General features: G+C 35.3%; 1 protein-coding gene and 1 long non-coding RNA gene across 14 annotated transcripts in view; one reads left to right on the plus strand and one right to left on the minus strand.

The window, feature by feature from the left end:
- Nucleotides 1-16931, minus strand: part of LOC5568233 (ethanolaminephosphotransferase 1) — a 79950-nt gene that overhangs the window by 6056 nt on the left and 56963 nt on the right. For 9 of the 13 annotated variants that reach the window (XM_021845908.1, XM_021845906.1, XM_021845913.1 and 6 more), the window contains exons 4-7: nucleotides 7685-7941; nucleotides 7461-7615; nucleotides 7218-7398; nucleotides 5977-6515 (exon numbers count right to left, since the gene is read on the minus strand). In XM_021845908.1, the coding sequence (XP_021701600.1) occupies nucleotides 6150-6515; nucleotides 7218-7398; nucleotides 7461-7615; nucleotides 7685-7941 (959 nt within the window). In that variant the 3' untranslated portion in view covers nucleotides 5977-6149. Of the gene's footprint in view, nucleotides 1-5976; nucleotides 6516-7217; nucleotides 7399-7460; nucleotides 7616-7684; nucleotides 7942-16931 lie in introns of those variants that run through there. The other 4 variants (XR_002500702.1, XM_001657873.2, XM_021845914.1 and 1 more) reach the window with 1 other exon arrangement.
- On the plus strand, nucleotides 11715-13295 carry LOC110676767. The gene is made up of 2 exons (XR_002500703.1): nucleotides 11715-12819; nucleotides 12882-13295. It is a non-coding gene; the product is annotated as an uncharacterized LOC110676767 (long non-coding RNA).

The raw sequence follows: 16931 nt of genomic DNA on the forward strand, positions 1-16931 counted from the left end.
GCAGTCTGAACAAAACTCTTGGGCAAAAGGCTAAGTTTTCACACATAATTTCACTGAATCATAGGCTACTATTCTCAAAGAAATCTGGAATTTTTTTTTACCAAAACCTGGGCGTTATTCACACAGATTCCTTGAAAGGATTAAGAAGACAGGATTTTTACAAAATCTTGAACAGGATTTTTTTAAGAATTCTGGACACGGCTTTTACGGAAAACATTAGTGAGATTCTCACAGAATTTTCACCAGAATTCTATAGACTCCTAGCCTGGATTTTCAGCGAATTCAATACATAATTTTCTAAAACCGTGGGCAAAATTACAATATACTATACAAGAATTTGCTAGAACCTTAAGCGAATTTATAATACATTTTTGGGCAGCTTACTTTTGAAATACTTTTTAGCACTCTTAAAGATTTCCTGGTTGCATTTCGAAATGGTTTTTGAGTGAGATTCCGAAGGAATCCTAGGCATGAATCTTGTAAAATCCTGAAATTTCTGACCAAGATTTTCATCGAAGCTTGGTCAGGATTTTAGCACATATCGGGTCGGATTGTGACAGAATTCGAAGTATGATTTTCATAAAATCTTGGGTATTTTTCTCACAGAATACACATTTTTTGGGGTAGATTCTTGAATATATTCTGCCGATTACTATATAGTTTTGAAAGAAACTCTCACAATATCCAGCAGAATGATTAACAGGAATTATTTGTTTTTCGATTTCTTCAAATGGAATTTAATTCATTCACTGATTTGTGTTACATTTTATGAATTTCATTTATTCACTTTTGTCAGACATTATGCGAATATTTGTCTTTTTTAATGTGGCCCGCGACACGAAATTGTTTCTGCGATTTGGCCCGCGGTTCAAAAAAGTTGGGCAGGCCTGGTCTAGAGCACTGCTTCTCAATCTTGGTAACAACAAAAAAACGGCTCGCTGGAAAGTGCACGTTTCAGCGAGCTTTTCATTTGGTCGGGGGTCCGCGGACCCCCTGAACAGAAACGTAGTTCTAGAGACTTGGCATGTTCGGCAAGGTTGTTCATTTTGATAAAATAAACGGTGGTAGGTCATTTGGCATAAAGTTGTTTGGATTGTACCCCGTTTGGCATAAGGTCGTTTAGTATAAAGCCATTTGGCATAAGGTCATTTGGCATATTGGTCGTTTGGTATAATGGCCGTTTGGCATAATGATATGAATGAATATCGGCATTTTCGAGGCTTTGATTGAGATTAACACCACCGAGCCCATAGTAAAAAAAATGTAGGTTCTCAACAAGCGTGGTGTTCGTTCAGAGATATTGCAAGCTATGAATGTCAAAAACTGTAGTGACATTAGAGAGAATACCTAAATGAAACTCGTGACGGGTCCGGTGATAGATCTTTTTGAAATAATAATTTTCTATATATGCCAGAACATAGAGTATCTTCGAGCTTGTTGCGATATCCATATTTGAAAAAAGTAAACTGGCAAAGAAAGTTCGCAGTTATTAATCAAGGGAACGTCCACAGAATATTTCGATTTAGATCAAGCTCTGTCCCAGTTTGGAGGTAACACTCGATGCAAATTACTTGGTAAAGAAGGGGAAATTTATTTGCTAAATTTTAAAAGCTCTTATCTAAAGATCTATTATAGCAGCATAATGCAAAAATAGCCTATGTACGAGAGCAGATTATTTCTCGTATAAAATGTTCAAGGCTCTAACGCAAAAAAAATCTTCTCACAGCATAACTCAAATGCACAACACATTTTTGAAAGAAAATATTTGTGGCAACACTTTTGAACGATTCAATATAAACTGTAATTAACTGTCTATTATCGAAAGAAGAGAAAAATTGCGATTGGAATACAGTAATGTCCCGATTTTGTCAGCCCCAAGCTGCATTTAAGGTTGACAAAATCGGGATACAACGACTGGTTTCAAGTTTTATTTTAACTTATGAGTTTGTTAATATAAACATTTTTTTTTACTTCCATTGTCCATGTACCGTAATCCAAGGTAGCATTGATAAATTCCTTGGATAATTATTAGGAATTTCAAATTTCAAAAATTCGATCTTTAGATGATTGTATAGACGTGGCCAAGGTCATAATTGACTTTATGCACCCAATATTTCCAGTATAGATGTATTTTGTCTAATTAAAATATATATAAATTTTAAACTGACAAAATCGGAAAAAAAGGATGCTAAACTCGGGGGTAGACAAAACCGAGTCAAAAAGGGTGAAAAAATCGGGGGTGAAAAAAACACAAATATTGTTTGAAAGAAGGGTAAATTTGTGCTAAATATATCAAAATCTTCAGTGCAAAAATTTATTCCAATGCGAAACTCAAAAGAAGAACTAATATTTGAAAGAAGGGTAATTCTGGATAAATAATAAAATACTTTTGGCAATCACTTTCCTAATATGCTTTAGTTTATTCATGAGCACATGATTGTTGAATAACGTGTGATTTTGTATCGATTGACTCCAAAACATCATCGGGAAGATTCAATAGAAACTTAAAAACGAATGCTATATTAAGGAATTCTTGGTTCCAGACTTATTATGCCAAACGACTATTATGCCAAATGACCATTATGCCAAACAACCATTATGCCAAACGACTTTATGCCAAACGATCATGATGCCAAACGACTTTATTCCAAATGACCGTTATGCTAAACGACTTTATGGCAAACGGCTTTATACCATAAAGCATAAAGTCGTTTGGCAGAATGGTTGTTTGGCATAATGGTCGTTTGGAATAGTAGTCGTTTGGCATAATGAGTCTGAAACCAAGAATTTCTTAAGATGCCATTCGCTTTTACGTTTCTATTGAATCTTTCTGATTACATCAGACTTTTATTGATACAAAATGACACTTAATTCAACAATCATATGCTCTTGAATAAACTAAAGCATATTAGGAAAAATTTTGTCAATAGTATTTTATTATATATCCAGAAATTACCCTTCTTTCAAATATTAATTCTGACTGACAAAAGGGCGGCAATCGATAACATTGATCTGTTCAAGTTATCAGAGAAAAGAGAAATCGATTACTGCAGTTACTTCGATGGGTTATGTTACTTTTCCCCGAATGTCGGTTCCCCAGATGTCAGTTCCCCAAATATCGCGTTCCCTAATTGGCTTCCCCGAAAAGTTTTTGATACTCATAATTGTCGTAACTTTATACATTTCAGGGTGGTTAACGAACTGGCCATCTGATATGCACCCTTCTTTATTTAATTGGCAGTTCTTTCGAGTTTTACCGTCCTCAGAATTTTTGTCAACATTTGTATAGCCGAGAATGAAAGAATATGTCCTTTTTTTGATTGCTTATCGTTCTTTCTCGTTCACTATACAGCCAATGAGACTATTATAGCATCTTTTTAAACTGCACCACTTTTCGGGGAAACCGGTCATTCGGGGAGACGGGTCATTCAGGGAACTGGCATTCGGAGAACCGACATTCGAAGAAATGACATTTGCGGAAAAGTAGCACAACCAGTTCGATGGTTCTGATCGCAATTTTTTATGTATTTTTGTTTTATTATGCCGCAATATTTTTTGGCGTCCACTCTTCTATTGGTTCAATAATAAATTTTGCTTTCTTTTAAAAATAGGCTGTTGTTTATATTCATTCTGTTTTTATTTCTGTTGTTTTCTTCATTCTGTTATTATTTAGTTTTAGTAAAATTAAATAATCATCATTTTATATTTTGCTGTTTTATCAATTCTTGCAAGACGTCATGATAGAACGATAATTATTTTAGAACATGCCAATATTCAACATATTTTTATTTTTGAGATAAGCTGGAAAAAATATTATTTCAATCACAAATTTTCCCTTTTTTCGATAATAGACGGTGTTTTCGATGTACACTTACAAAATTAAAATTCATATTGAATCGTTTGTTTTGCGTTAGAGCCGTAAACATTTTAAACGAAAAATATTCTGCTCTCGTATATAGGCTGCTTTTATATTATGCTGCAATAATAGATCTTTGGATTGGAGCTTTTAAAATTTTCATCAAGTGTTACGTACGAACTAGGACAGAACTTGATTTGCCGCGAAATATTCTATGAGCGTTCCTTTTATTAATAACTGCGAACTATCTTTGCCAATTTACTATTTTCAAATATGTATATCTCAACAAGCTTTAAGATACTCTATGTTCTGGGGTATTGAGAATTTTTGTATTCCGTTATGCATTCTAATGTCACTACCAGTGAATCAAATTTTCGTCAAAAGGAGACGAAAAACAAACAACAAAGCAAGCTCGCTCACAACCCGTTTATCAATACTTTTGCGGATTGGGATATAATCAAAAGCAAAATTGTCATGACAATCACAAGGCCCAACATTGTTGCAACCTCGCAATTAATCAGTTATTTTAAACACAAAACCAAAGTTGTTGTATGCATGCTTTTCGATAATGTGCCAATGTTTACCAATATAGAGAACGTTCTCGAAAATTGCAATGCGAAGCCCAGAAAATCGCTGCGCACGTGGTGATCGATCATTGTCATATTCTGTTCAAGTGGTGATAAACTGATGTTGTGGAATAAAATTGTTGTCACAAGAATAAGAAATGACAGAGTCTTTGTTGCTGCGTGTTGGGTGACTACAATTGTTGACATCCATAGCTTGGCATATCTCTGAACAACCACCACGCTTATTGAGAACCTACGAAATTTTTTTGCTATGGGCTCGGTGGTGTTGATTTCGGTAAAAGCTTCGAAAATGTCGATATTCATTCTAAGGCAATCATTATGCCAAACGACTTTATGCCAATCGGGGTACAATCATTTGGGGCATCGAAATAAATAAAAATTTCGTCTGCCAGTTCTATTAGATTTTGATTCAAATCTATACGTTTATGTAAATACAAGAAAACAAATTTCAACTCGAGTTGAAATCAAATTCAAGTTGTTGAATAAAACACCCACAAGCTTATGTTAGCTTAATACACTGTTATTCAGCTTTGAATGTTACTTGGGACGCGTCCTGTCTAGTTAATAGGGAACCGTGATTTCGATTTTCACCGAAAGGACGTGAGATTTTTGGGAAAATTTAACTTCAATTTGTCCATTTAACGTTAAACGCTCCGTCATCGTAATCATTGTCATCATCAAAACTTCAAAAGCAGTTTTACTGTTCAAAACCAAAAATTATTCAATGAAAATATGTTCACTGTGTTTCGGTTGGAGAATAGAATACAGTGAACACATTTTCCTGTGAGTTTTCTTGATTTTGAACGAAAAAACTGCTTTTGAAAATTCTGAAATCAATGACGGATCCTGCCCCCTTAACTCAATTGCAAAGTATGTGTAATGTTTAGTTTTTCGATAGTTGTTAAAACTTCCACTCGGCTGGTTGGCCGTAAATATTAAATCATAATTGAAAAGTCATTAGTTTGCTGAACTTTTCGTTTTGCTACCTTGTTGTGTAGTAGGGATATTATTCCTATATGTATTGTGTTGCCTTTATGTGGAGAGTCAAGTATCGGTGGTGGACCACTGGTGGTATTATGTCAGGAAACAGTCAGGAAAGGCTATTTGAAAAAAAATCTTGAAAGAACCTGCTTAGGTTTAACATATGTTTTAAAATAGGTTTGCTGAATAATTTAGAGTGGCTACCCATTTTGATGTCTCATCTAGTTTTCAATTAAAGTCTTCCACAAAATCCTAAAAAGGAGTCAAAGTCTAAAAAACAGTTATAAAAATGCTATACTAATCCATAAAACGGTAAATATATGTTAAAATACTTAATCAATCACAAGTAAAAAGCCAAATACTCAAAAAATATAAAAGGAACAAAACAAAAAAATAATGTACGTAATTCCAAAAATACAATGCACAATGAAAACGAAACATTTGTTGTCAAAGTTTGAGTCATTTCAAGTTTAACCTAATAAAATTGCATCTGACTAATGTTGATCTATAGCTTTAGTTGAGGAGTTACTTAAAAAAGATCTGCAAGCAACGTTATTCGTTAATCCATTTATTACTAAAAATAAATCTCTAGCCGTTGACACATAAATAACAAAAACAAACACAACAGAGCAATCGATCAGATTTGGATGGGGTCTCAGCCTTGTTAGCGGGTCGTCACACCACACAGACATTCTACCAAATTCTACGCAAATGTCTACACGAATCTACGTTCGCTTCTTCCGGTCCGTGGGACCGTTTTCAGCGCTCGGGTTACGATGTGTCGGGTTAGGATGGCGGCCATTTTTATTAGTACTATCTAGCGCGTAGACCTTCGGGCTTACTTTGAAACACCGGATCCGGAAGTGGGAGCACATTTCCCGCACCACTCCCTGGCCGTAGTGCAGGTGGGCCACGGTCACTACCAGAACCAGAGCGTACAGGACGTTCCGTTCGTACTCGACCCATAGCGGGGCGATTCCTAGGAGTGGATAGGGAAATACGCAAACGATGGCTGCCGCCGTGAGCAGGTTGAGAAGCCCATTCCAGAGGTCCGCCCTCGTGTCAGTCATCTGGGCTACGATCAGTCGGCACTGTTTGGGGAATAGAGTTAGGAATTAAAGTGGAAGATGCTACTAGAAAAGTTAAATAGAAATATGAGTTAAAGGGTGGTCCATTTTCATATGAAAAAACTCGAACTATAAACATCTTAAGTTACACCCTCCAAATTTGTACGTTTGGACCCCCGGAAGCCACTGTAAAAGTTTGAGTAAAATCCCTTAACTCTAAAAGAGGAAAAGGGGGGGGGGGGGGTCTAAATGTACTTGAAATGTACATGAAGAAAATCGACCATATTTATTGGAAAAACTGTTCAACATACATTTTTGACTGTAGATTGTGCTGTAGTCGATGATTTATTTTGTACAAGTAATGACAAGAAGATTCTACTACACGGGTATTATCACAAAACCAAACTCAATCGTGTTTACCAGTCATTTTCTATGACTATTAGGGCAGTTCAGAAATCGTTTTTGTTTTTGAAACACTATATATGGTCGATTTCCCCCACAAAAATTTCAAGCACGTTTAGCCCCCCATTAGAATTAAAGGATTTCGCTCAAACTTTCACAGTAGCTTCTGAGGTTCCAAACAAACAAATTCGGGGGGTGTAACTTAACATTTTTGTAGTTTGATAATTATGGGCCATCCTAATGAGTAATGATGGCAATTGAGAGACATTCAATTTTTGCTGGTGCAGATCAAATCTCGTAGCTTTTTAGAGCATGAATGCTTACGTTGATGTTGGAAAACACTGTCCCACTGAGAACGATGAACATCCTTGGTTCCAGGTTTACAATACTGTTAGGGGAAAAGAATGCCCAAATTGTGCTGACAATGGCTAGGGAGAACAGAGGAACCAATGGTCGGACTGCTTCCCTAAATGGGCGCATTTTTCCCGTCTTGTCCCGGTATGATCTGCATAGATAAAAACGTCATAGTTCAAGGATTTCACTGAATTCATCTCCAGCTAGTCTTACTTGTAGATGTTGTACGCAATAATTGGATGACTGGTGAGCAAACCCGACACGTACAAGGCGACTTCAAACATCACACATGGTTTGACTCCGAAGATTGGAACCTGCCAGATCTCTGGTCCAAAAATACCGGTAGCAGCCATGGTTAGCGATACACCCTGCAATTAGCAATCTGAAACATCAGTATCCTAATTTTGGTACACGATCTTCTTCCTCCAAATACATACCCACATGAGAAAATCGTATCCCCAAGGCAAGAACATCACTCCGGTGATGTATTTCTCCACGTGTGGTAGATAGAAGTTGAGATAAGCATTGAGCATCACGAAGTGCATTCGGATGGGAGGTAGATCAACCATTCCGAACAAACTGAATACGTACACCGGAATAAGCAGCGTAGAGTAGGAGTCTACACCATGATCGAACAACTCTCCCAGGGGTCCACTTGTACCCGTCCGCCGGGCTTGTTTCCCATCAATACCATCTGTAACAGATGATTGTGCTTAGAATTGAATATCCCTTTGCCATAGACAAACAGACGTGACACTTATAACAAATTTGTGGTGAGCATGTTGTATGAAATACTGTTTTGTGCAAAGAGACCACCAGAAGGCACTAGTGTGAAACGTCAAACACGAAGGAAAACAATGCTTGCGCCTCTGCTTGTAAGGTTTGAAACATAGAGAAATTGAGAGAATCGTTTAGTGTAACGGAAATTGTGTGTTATACCTTAGCATGGAAAAAGCACAGACAAAAAACGTGAGACTCGCGAAATTGTCGTCGGTCAACTTTTAAATATTTTACATTTCAAACCTTACAGCCAGAGGCGCGCGTATCATTTGTGATTGACGTTTTACGTAAGCTGGGTGAATAATTTTAACTCTCACCCAGCCAACATACTTTTCACAAACTAAAAATACACGGAAATCTGCATATTTTTTTGTTTATTAACTGATTTTATGAAACATTCCTCCAGGATGTCCCGAAAACTCTTCTAGTTTAAGGTCCGATGAATTTGAAAGTATGGCCCAAATTGTTTCGGATTTATTGCGGATTGCCTTAGGACCGATTTCTTCACCTTCACTTAAGCCGTAAACCACGTTTATCCATACGATTAAACCAGGTTTAGGGCCTAAGCGGTGGTGAAGAAACCGCTTATTAGTCTACCAAAATTGGCCATATCATCTATTCAATAGATATTTTTAGATCCTTATGAGCTACAAGGTTGGTGTCTTCGGCAAAGTTGTTGAGCAAATCAAGGGCCATCTGTCGGTATATAATTGTGAATTTATCCTTAAGTGGTGCTAGTAACTACAGTCACAGCCAACATAAACACAAGTTTCCTTATAATCAGCAAAATATAGGAAAATAATACCGATTTATATGGTTAATACAATAACTGGTAATCGTAACGAATTACATTGAACTGATCTATAATTTTTCATACAATCGAAAGTTAGTTTTCGGTTTTGTGGTGAATTTGATTGTGGGTATGTAAACACATAGAATCCACAACCAAACTACTGGTTAACAGCATTCCAGTTAGAATTTGATTAGAGAGCGTGAATTAGTTTTTAGGCCTAAAAATAATAATAAAAAAGAACCCTTTGAAATGTTTTAGTTAAAACAAACATAATAAAGTCCAATCTAAATTATTTATATTTATAAATTATATTTTTAAATATAAATTGTCCGATTCTTCTTTTTCAACATAGTTTTCAATTTGAATCTATCGCTTTCGGAACAGAAATGGATAGTTTACGATGAAAATTGAATGAATTCTCTCGTAACTTTTAAAAGGACTTATCTAACATTCAGAGACTATCTTTGTTTACTTTTTTATTCAATAACTAATCCACGTTAACATTTGCGTCCCTGACCTATTTTTACAGGTTCTCCGACATTACCCGGAAAGCATGTTTCTACAATGTTGAGTGAAAATTATTTGGAATGACTATGATAGAAGATAGTGGACAGCGGAAATTCATCCTTCAAAATACGTATGCTTCGAAAAGGAGCCTAAGATTTTTTCTTCATCTCTAAATATTTGCATAACATAGAACTGGCTAACTATATCTTATCCAACTATGCCTCTTTTCTTTTAGCATTCGAACGTCAGTTCTTCAAGCGTCCGAATATTAATAAATATCACTGCGGAACACTTTTTTTTGTCTCAAGCACCAAAATACCACTATTTATTTTATTTAGAGTTGCTGAAATCATTACCATTTTAAAATATCATGACACATCTAGTTTTTGAGATATTGGCTGTCTAAAATTCAGAATTTGACATTTCAGTGAACTTTCATGCAAGTGTACCAGCTTGTATGACAAATTATTTGCTTAATTTGCAACATAATACAATCCTCATGTGTTAAACAATATAACAAAATTCATAAAATTTCCTATGCCCAAAAGATGTGTTTTGATGGTTTGGAAAAGTGTCGTATTTTGCCATATAAGAGAAACGATGAATTTTGTGTGGAGACAGCAAGCATGTGGAATAAGATTTAATATAAATTCAAAAATGCAATTCAAACTAAATCACATCTAATATGAAAGTTGCCCATAACGCGGGTAGATCACCTTTTCGTGGTGCGTTATGGGGTAAAGATCTACCAATGAAACCTAGTCCTGACTGCTTCAAACGAAGAGAACAGGATGCTATAGTAATCAAAGGAACAGTATTAGTCCTTGTTACATTTTAAACCTTGTTAAAAGTGACAAGTCTCGGTTTTCCAGTAGCCGAGAATGACCTTAAGACAAGGATAAAAATGAGTCGAAATCAACAAGTTGTTTTCTAATCTTTTATTTATTGTTCTCTAGTTTGAAGAAGTAAGGACTAGGATTCTGATGCATGGACAATATCGGTGTCACTTCCCGACTTTATCAAGGGATCCGATTTTGACTGATAAAGGGGCGCGCCTGCGGAGAGTGTACCCACCACACCCTTCGAAGGGTTTAAAAAGCGGAACCTTTCAATTAGAATCCTTTCCTGTGATCCAGTTAGGAATGACAACTCTAAAAAAAACGAATACCTTATCACTTCTCGATAGTGACAAAGTAACACGACATGCACTATACAAAGGACACGGGATATACTACAATAGATCAAATATTGGTCGCAGTGGTTTATGTTCCGAACAGGAAAAAAATAATATGAAAGTTGAAGTATTATCAAGCATGCAAGATGCATTAGATCACCAAAAAAAAAATGCTACATCATACCTCAAATTTCATATAAACATCAATAAAACGAGTGTTTTACACAACTTTGGCGACACGTTGCTCAAAATTGTGACGTGCTGGAACGTGTCTGAGAACGGCATTGGATTCAGCAACCCCAAATCTAGTAGATACACACGATTTGATCATTTGTCATTTTTGTTTAGCAATATGTGCTTAGGCGAAAATGATCCAAATATCTTCTTTTTAATAAAAAGTTTTTATTATTGATTATAATCACGGCTGGGTAATAGTAGTAGGCTTGAGTTTCGCAAAAATCACATAGCTTTTTTATTACAGGAGTTTTAAATCGTGAATCTCATCAAGTAGCCTATGGACCGATACACGAGTTCACTAATTTGATGTTTGAGCGGTGCCGAATCTCGGAATCGGTGCAACATCTCGGAATAGAAAGCTGAACGAACGTCACAATGGCGAATGATGTCCCTACTCTAAATTATCAAAACATTAAACTGATTCCTGCTGTTTTTCAGCTTTTTGCAAGTAACAAAACTCATAAAAACATCATAATTCTAAAACAATGTGAATGCGTATATATCCAATTCACTCAAATACCCTTTTTTACATGATAGGCGATTTTGTCGATTTCTATTAACTTCGATTTAGTTGGCATCAAATGTAGCAAAACTATAATACTTTTCATTCGTTCTTTTTAGAGGGTCTTGTTTCCTGGCCTTGAAAAAATCCAGGGATACATGATTTTTATATTTTAAATCCCGGGGTTTCCCGAGATCCCGGGATAAACCCAAATTTCCTAAAAACTTCTTTAAAACGGTCTAAATTTCACTGAAGTTTAAAATTTAGCCGGAATACATGTTAGAGCTTTGAAAAATATGTTCAATTCTGTCTGTATTTCCACATTTTTTCCAAAGAAATATCTTTTTTTTGTAATACGGGAGTCGGATAATATTATTGGCACTTTTGTTTCGCTTCGGCAAAGGTTTTTTAAGCTTCTAAGCTCATATTTTGCTACAATATGCGTCGTATTGAAGTTTTTCTTATTGCGGCGCTTATTTTAAATCCACATCCAGCGGCGGTGGTAACGCGCAGATAATATGCCTGCAATTCAAACGCAACGTCAAATTCCAAGTAGGCTTGGATTGTTACGTTCTGCAAGGATGCAAATGTTGCAAAGTTGAAAATCTGAAACATTTGACGATTTTTATTATTACTGCGACGGTATATCGAGATTTTTAGATAAACGCATTCCGTGGATTTCTCTTGCAGAGCACAATACTGCAAAATTTCGAACAATGCCAAAGTGAATCATGAAAGTGCCCAAATAGATATTTACCCTACATTGAGTGGGATTTTTACATTTGTTCTCAGATGAATACTCTTTTTCTATCCAAATACTTTCAATAGTTAAAGTAACTAATTGGGCTCCATGATTCACTACCATCCGGTGTTTTTATTGACCGAATTATCTGAAACTTGGCCGTAAGATGCACTTGACGGTACATACTTATTGTTGCAAAAAAATGCAAGAAAGGTTCCCTTACTCTATTCTGTTCAAATGTTTTATTCGATATACAAGTGTAAACTGAATTACATGTCATTCTTCTATTACGGGACTTTGTATGAGATATGTTGTGCATAATTTTCGAAATGCTTTCGTGACAATTTCGCTATAGATGTTAAGATTATCCCTCTATCCTTCTCACGTTTATATCAGGTTAGTGCTGCTCGTTCTACACACTTAGATTTTTTCTCGCTGTTCGGTAATATTTTTTACCGGAAACGTACTGTAAATAAATATTTAACTGATGTTTCGGTATTACAGACGAGATTTACCGAACACCCTTGAATAAGCTAAAAAAATCAAAACAATATTTAACAACTTTTACCGAAATCGTCGTTTTATTTACCGGAAAACTGTAAATCGTTCAGATTCACCGTAGACTGTAAGTTTTTACCGTACTTCAGTTCATATTGCTTCAATACTTTACCGAACGAATGGTAACTAGAAATTTCTGAGTCAGCCATATTTGTTTAGAAGTGCTAATCAACACGATGGTATCGCATACGATACCGTCTAAAACTCTGTCTATAAACACTGTTTTTGGAAAAAAAAAAACTATACTACGGCAGGATGAGCGCCCGGTACTACTTTTCCGTAAGTATGACCTGACAGTTTCCATTAAAAAGCTAATTTTTAACATCAATGTATCGTTTTAGTATACAGCAGCCAAATTATGTTTCCGGATGGCATCGTCGCATATCAAGTATAAACACCCATAACGGAATCAGTGGCGGTTTTGTTCATAAGTGATAAACAGTTGCAAAGAAGTCAGTTTTTGATTAAAAAATGAATACGCGAAATAAATCAATCAATCACATTTGATATCAATATGCAATTAATTGTTTTTATTTTTTCGATCATCCTTTTCTATTTCGACTGCCTGTTGTTCCGAACAATGCGTTCGGTAATTCATTTAACAATTCGCTCGGTAAATCACGAGCATATTGTAATTTTTTGACAGCTGCGAATCGATTAAAATTACGGATTGTTCGGTAATTCTTACCGAGCGCTCAGCGGTTTTTATTTCAGTAAAAAAATTACCGGAGTCGGTGATATTTTCTAAGTGTGTATTATTTTTTTCTAATTCCTGAATACATTTCCTTCAAGAACATAAAAACTTTCGCATGAAAACACGGAAAAAAATTCCATGAGTCAAAGTTCCTCAACTCAATATGAACTCACGTGACCATACTATCAAACTTTCTGCCTTGCAATTATAGTCCCGCTATCAAATTTCTGAACTATTTCTGATTCATAAATTGATCGATTGTTTCTTCAATACAGTAATACCTCGATATGACGTAATTCGATTTTTTTTCGTTACGTTATATCGAAGCAAAATATTTTTTTTTTGTTTTAACTTCGTACAACATGTATTTTTTATGAGAAGATGAATCTAAAATTGATATTATTCACCTAGCAGGTATTTTCGATCTTTCTTACATATATATTTTTCAATATTTTTCACTTTGTTTTTGTTTATTTTTTATTTTATTTTATTATTACGTTTCTATAAGAGTAATCCTTAAAGAAATGTACTCCGGAAAAATCTTTGGATGAATTCTTGAACTCTCGGAGAAACTCAAAAAGAAATTCAAAGATGGGATCTTTCAAGGATCTAAAAAAAAGGTCATGTTCATTAGTTTATGAACATTTATAGCAGGCAACTATGGACCATCAAGAGATTTATTATGAGAAATTTAAAGTAAAATTCTCAAAACAAATTCTTTGTAGTTTCTTGGAAGAGTTTTAGAATAAATTTTCCACGAATTATTCAATATGTGGTGGATGCGGCCCTGGAGTCCAATATCGGCGCAACGCGCTGATTAAACAATATGAGCAATTCAATATATATACAAAACTCAGCATAATCGCGGTCAGGCCAACCGGGCGATGACCACCCGGGGAGTGAACGCGACTATGCTGAGACAGCGAAAAGGGTCACGTCCGCCACCACAAAGAAGGACTCGGTAGGTTAAGTTGAGTTAAGTTGGAGTCTGAATAAATGCATTCTTAGTTCGACTGTCATCACGAGTAGTGTGATCCATCCATATCACATCCCAGAACAGGAAATATTACAAATACAAAGAATAAGAGAATTTCTATAAAACTTCATCCAAAAGCAGAACTATCCTTGAGAGATTTTCCAAGAAAAATTTTCTGAACGAATACCTGTTGGGAGAAGTCTCTGGGGGTTCTAGGGTAAACATTCAGTTTTGGAAGAATCTCTGCATATTTATTGAAATAAAATAAATCTGTAGAAAAATCTCTAAACGAACACTTGAGGAGAACTCACTGAAAAAAATCAGAGAGAACTTTCTGAAGACATTCCTGATATTATCAAAGAAGGATTTCTTTCCACATAGATTCCTTAAAGAATTTTATGAAGTACATATAATAGTTCTTGGGTACGTACTAGGAGATTTCTGCAGAAATGCATAATGAAATTGCTGGAGATATTCCGAGAAGATTGTTTTTCAGGTTTATGGATTCCAGTATTCCACGAATTATTACTGGATTATTCTTTAAAAGGGCCGCTGGAAGAATTCTTGAAAAATTGCTGGAATTATTGATGAATCTCTGGATAGAAACACCTGCAGAAACTCCGGGTACTGAAGGTTTCTTCGACTGAATGGTTTGAAGAATTCATAGCAGAATTCGCTTAATATTCTGGAGAAATTACTTGGTGAAAAACAGTTCTTGAACATATTTTGGAGAAATTCCTGGAGTAATATTTGAAGCATTTCTTAGTGGGACACAATGAGAATTTTCTGAAAAATTTCCTCCGGGAATACTCGAGACAGGAATCCGTTAATTCAATACTGATCAAATGTTCTAAGGAACTCTTGGACGAATCTTTGAAATCACTTTGGAAAAAAATCTGGTGGAATCCCTGGAAATATTTCTTAAGAAAATCTCAGAAGTTTTCATACATTAATATCAGGAGGGTTCACTAGTGGATTTTCTGGGAGATCCCTGTTGGAATTATTTGAGGAATATGTGTTAAGATTTATAAATTGATATCAGAAGGGCTCAAGATGGAGATGGAGAATTTATCAAAGGAATCGCTGGAGGCACCCTAGGAATGATTCTAGTTGAAATCCTTGGATAAATTCCAGGATAAACATCAAATTCTTTGGGAAATCATTTGAAGAATGTCTGTAGAAATTTTCAAAGCTATACCTAAATATTTCCTTAAGCATTTTTAGAAAAAATATTATCAATTAAAATTTAAATGGATTGACAATGGCAGCGTAGTACGGCAACACTGAATGAAAAGTATAAATCAAAAATTATTGAAGTTTTCATAGAAAACTGAAGTTAGTAGCAGGCTTGGTTCCAGTTGGAGCGTAAACACCACAAAGATAAAAATGATGTTTACAATATACAAATGTACAAAAATGCGAAATGTTTATTTTAGTTCATAAATCATGTATATAATAAAAATTGGACGAATAAATGGGAACCAAAACAAGTTACGTTACATCGAGGCAAAAGTTAAGTTATGTCGAGTAACTTTATAAAGAGGTAACGTTATAAAGAGGTTTCGTTTTATCGAGGTATGACTGTATTGACTCATGGAGGTTCGAGGTATGACTGTATTGACTCATGGAGGTTTGCTTTCTACGAAATCCATCACACATAGTTTAGATTAATATGTCGAGTGAAACTTCTGGCAGTTCTTTCATCTTAAAACCCACTACTTTCACTTGAACAGCATCCAAAACTTTGTGATACATATGAGAGATTATAAAGATTCCTGCAAGCCTTCTAAATAGCTTACATATCCAGCAAAACATCCTAACAAATATGTTTTGAATCTGCTCTCGACAGCCATATAGGGAAAGTGTACCAGTTATGGCCATAGTGGTTCCCTATTTGGCCATACGTGAAATTTTGATAACTTTCACATTTTAAATATTTTTGAATGTTTTAACATCAAGATATATCTTAAATCTAACTACTACAACACACATAAGTTTTCAAAATTTGAAGACAATAAAGTTATCACGTATGGCGAAATAGGGAACCACTATGTCCATAACTGGTACACTTACCCTATTGCATATTTTTTTCAAAAAGTAGTGTGATTCCAATTCACTGTCATTGGGTAAAAAATGGATACAGACCTTGCAAAATAGTTTTAAACTGTTTATATTGATATTTCGGGAATTCCCGGTCAAGACCCTCTAGGCCCGGGCAAGTATCCGCATTGGATAGATGCAGTTCTCTCTATTTTTGACAACATCCGTTTCGTGAGGAAGAAAGAGAATACCAATAGATTTTGGATTGAAAGAATAATTGATATATACTTAATTTTGGATATAATAAACTCAAATTTTAGGTAAAATATGTTCTCCGTATACTATTCACCCTTATTTTTGTTTACGGCGGATCCAATTTTCGATCGAATCCTATTCGTTCGAATCCATAGAACACTTGATTGTACTGGCCTTAACGAGAACACAAAACGTTTTTCGATCGAAAGAGCATTCGATCGTTAACAAGATTAGGGGTGATTGCAAACAATTGAGAACAATTTGAATCTAGAATCAAATTGGTATTCTAGATTATCAAGAACTTGACGTACAGGAGATCAAAGATAATTTGTCACTAACGCCTTCTAGTGGATGAAGTCTCAATCAAATACCGACAGATGGCCCTTGATTTGTTGAACAACTTTGCCAAAGTCACTAACCTTTTAG

This window comes from Aedes aegypti, chromosome 2 (assembly GCF_002204515.2).
Source record: "Aedes aegypti strain LVP_AGWG chromosome 2, AaegL5.0 Primary Assembly, whole genome shotgun sequence".
Classification (NCBI taxonomy): domain Eukaryota; kingdom Metazoa; phylum Arthropoda; class Insecta; order Diptera; family Culicidae; genus Aedes; species Aedes aegypti.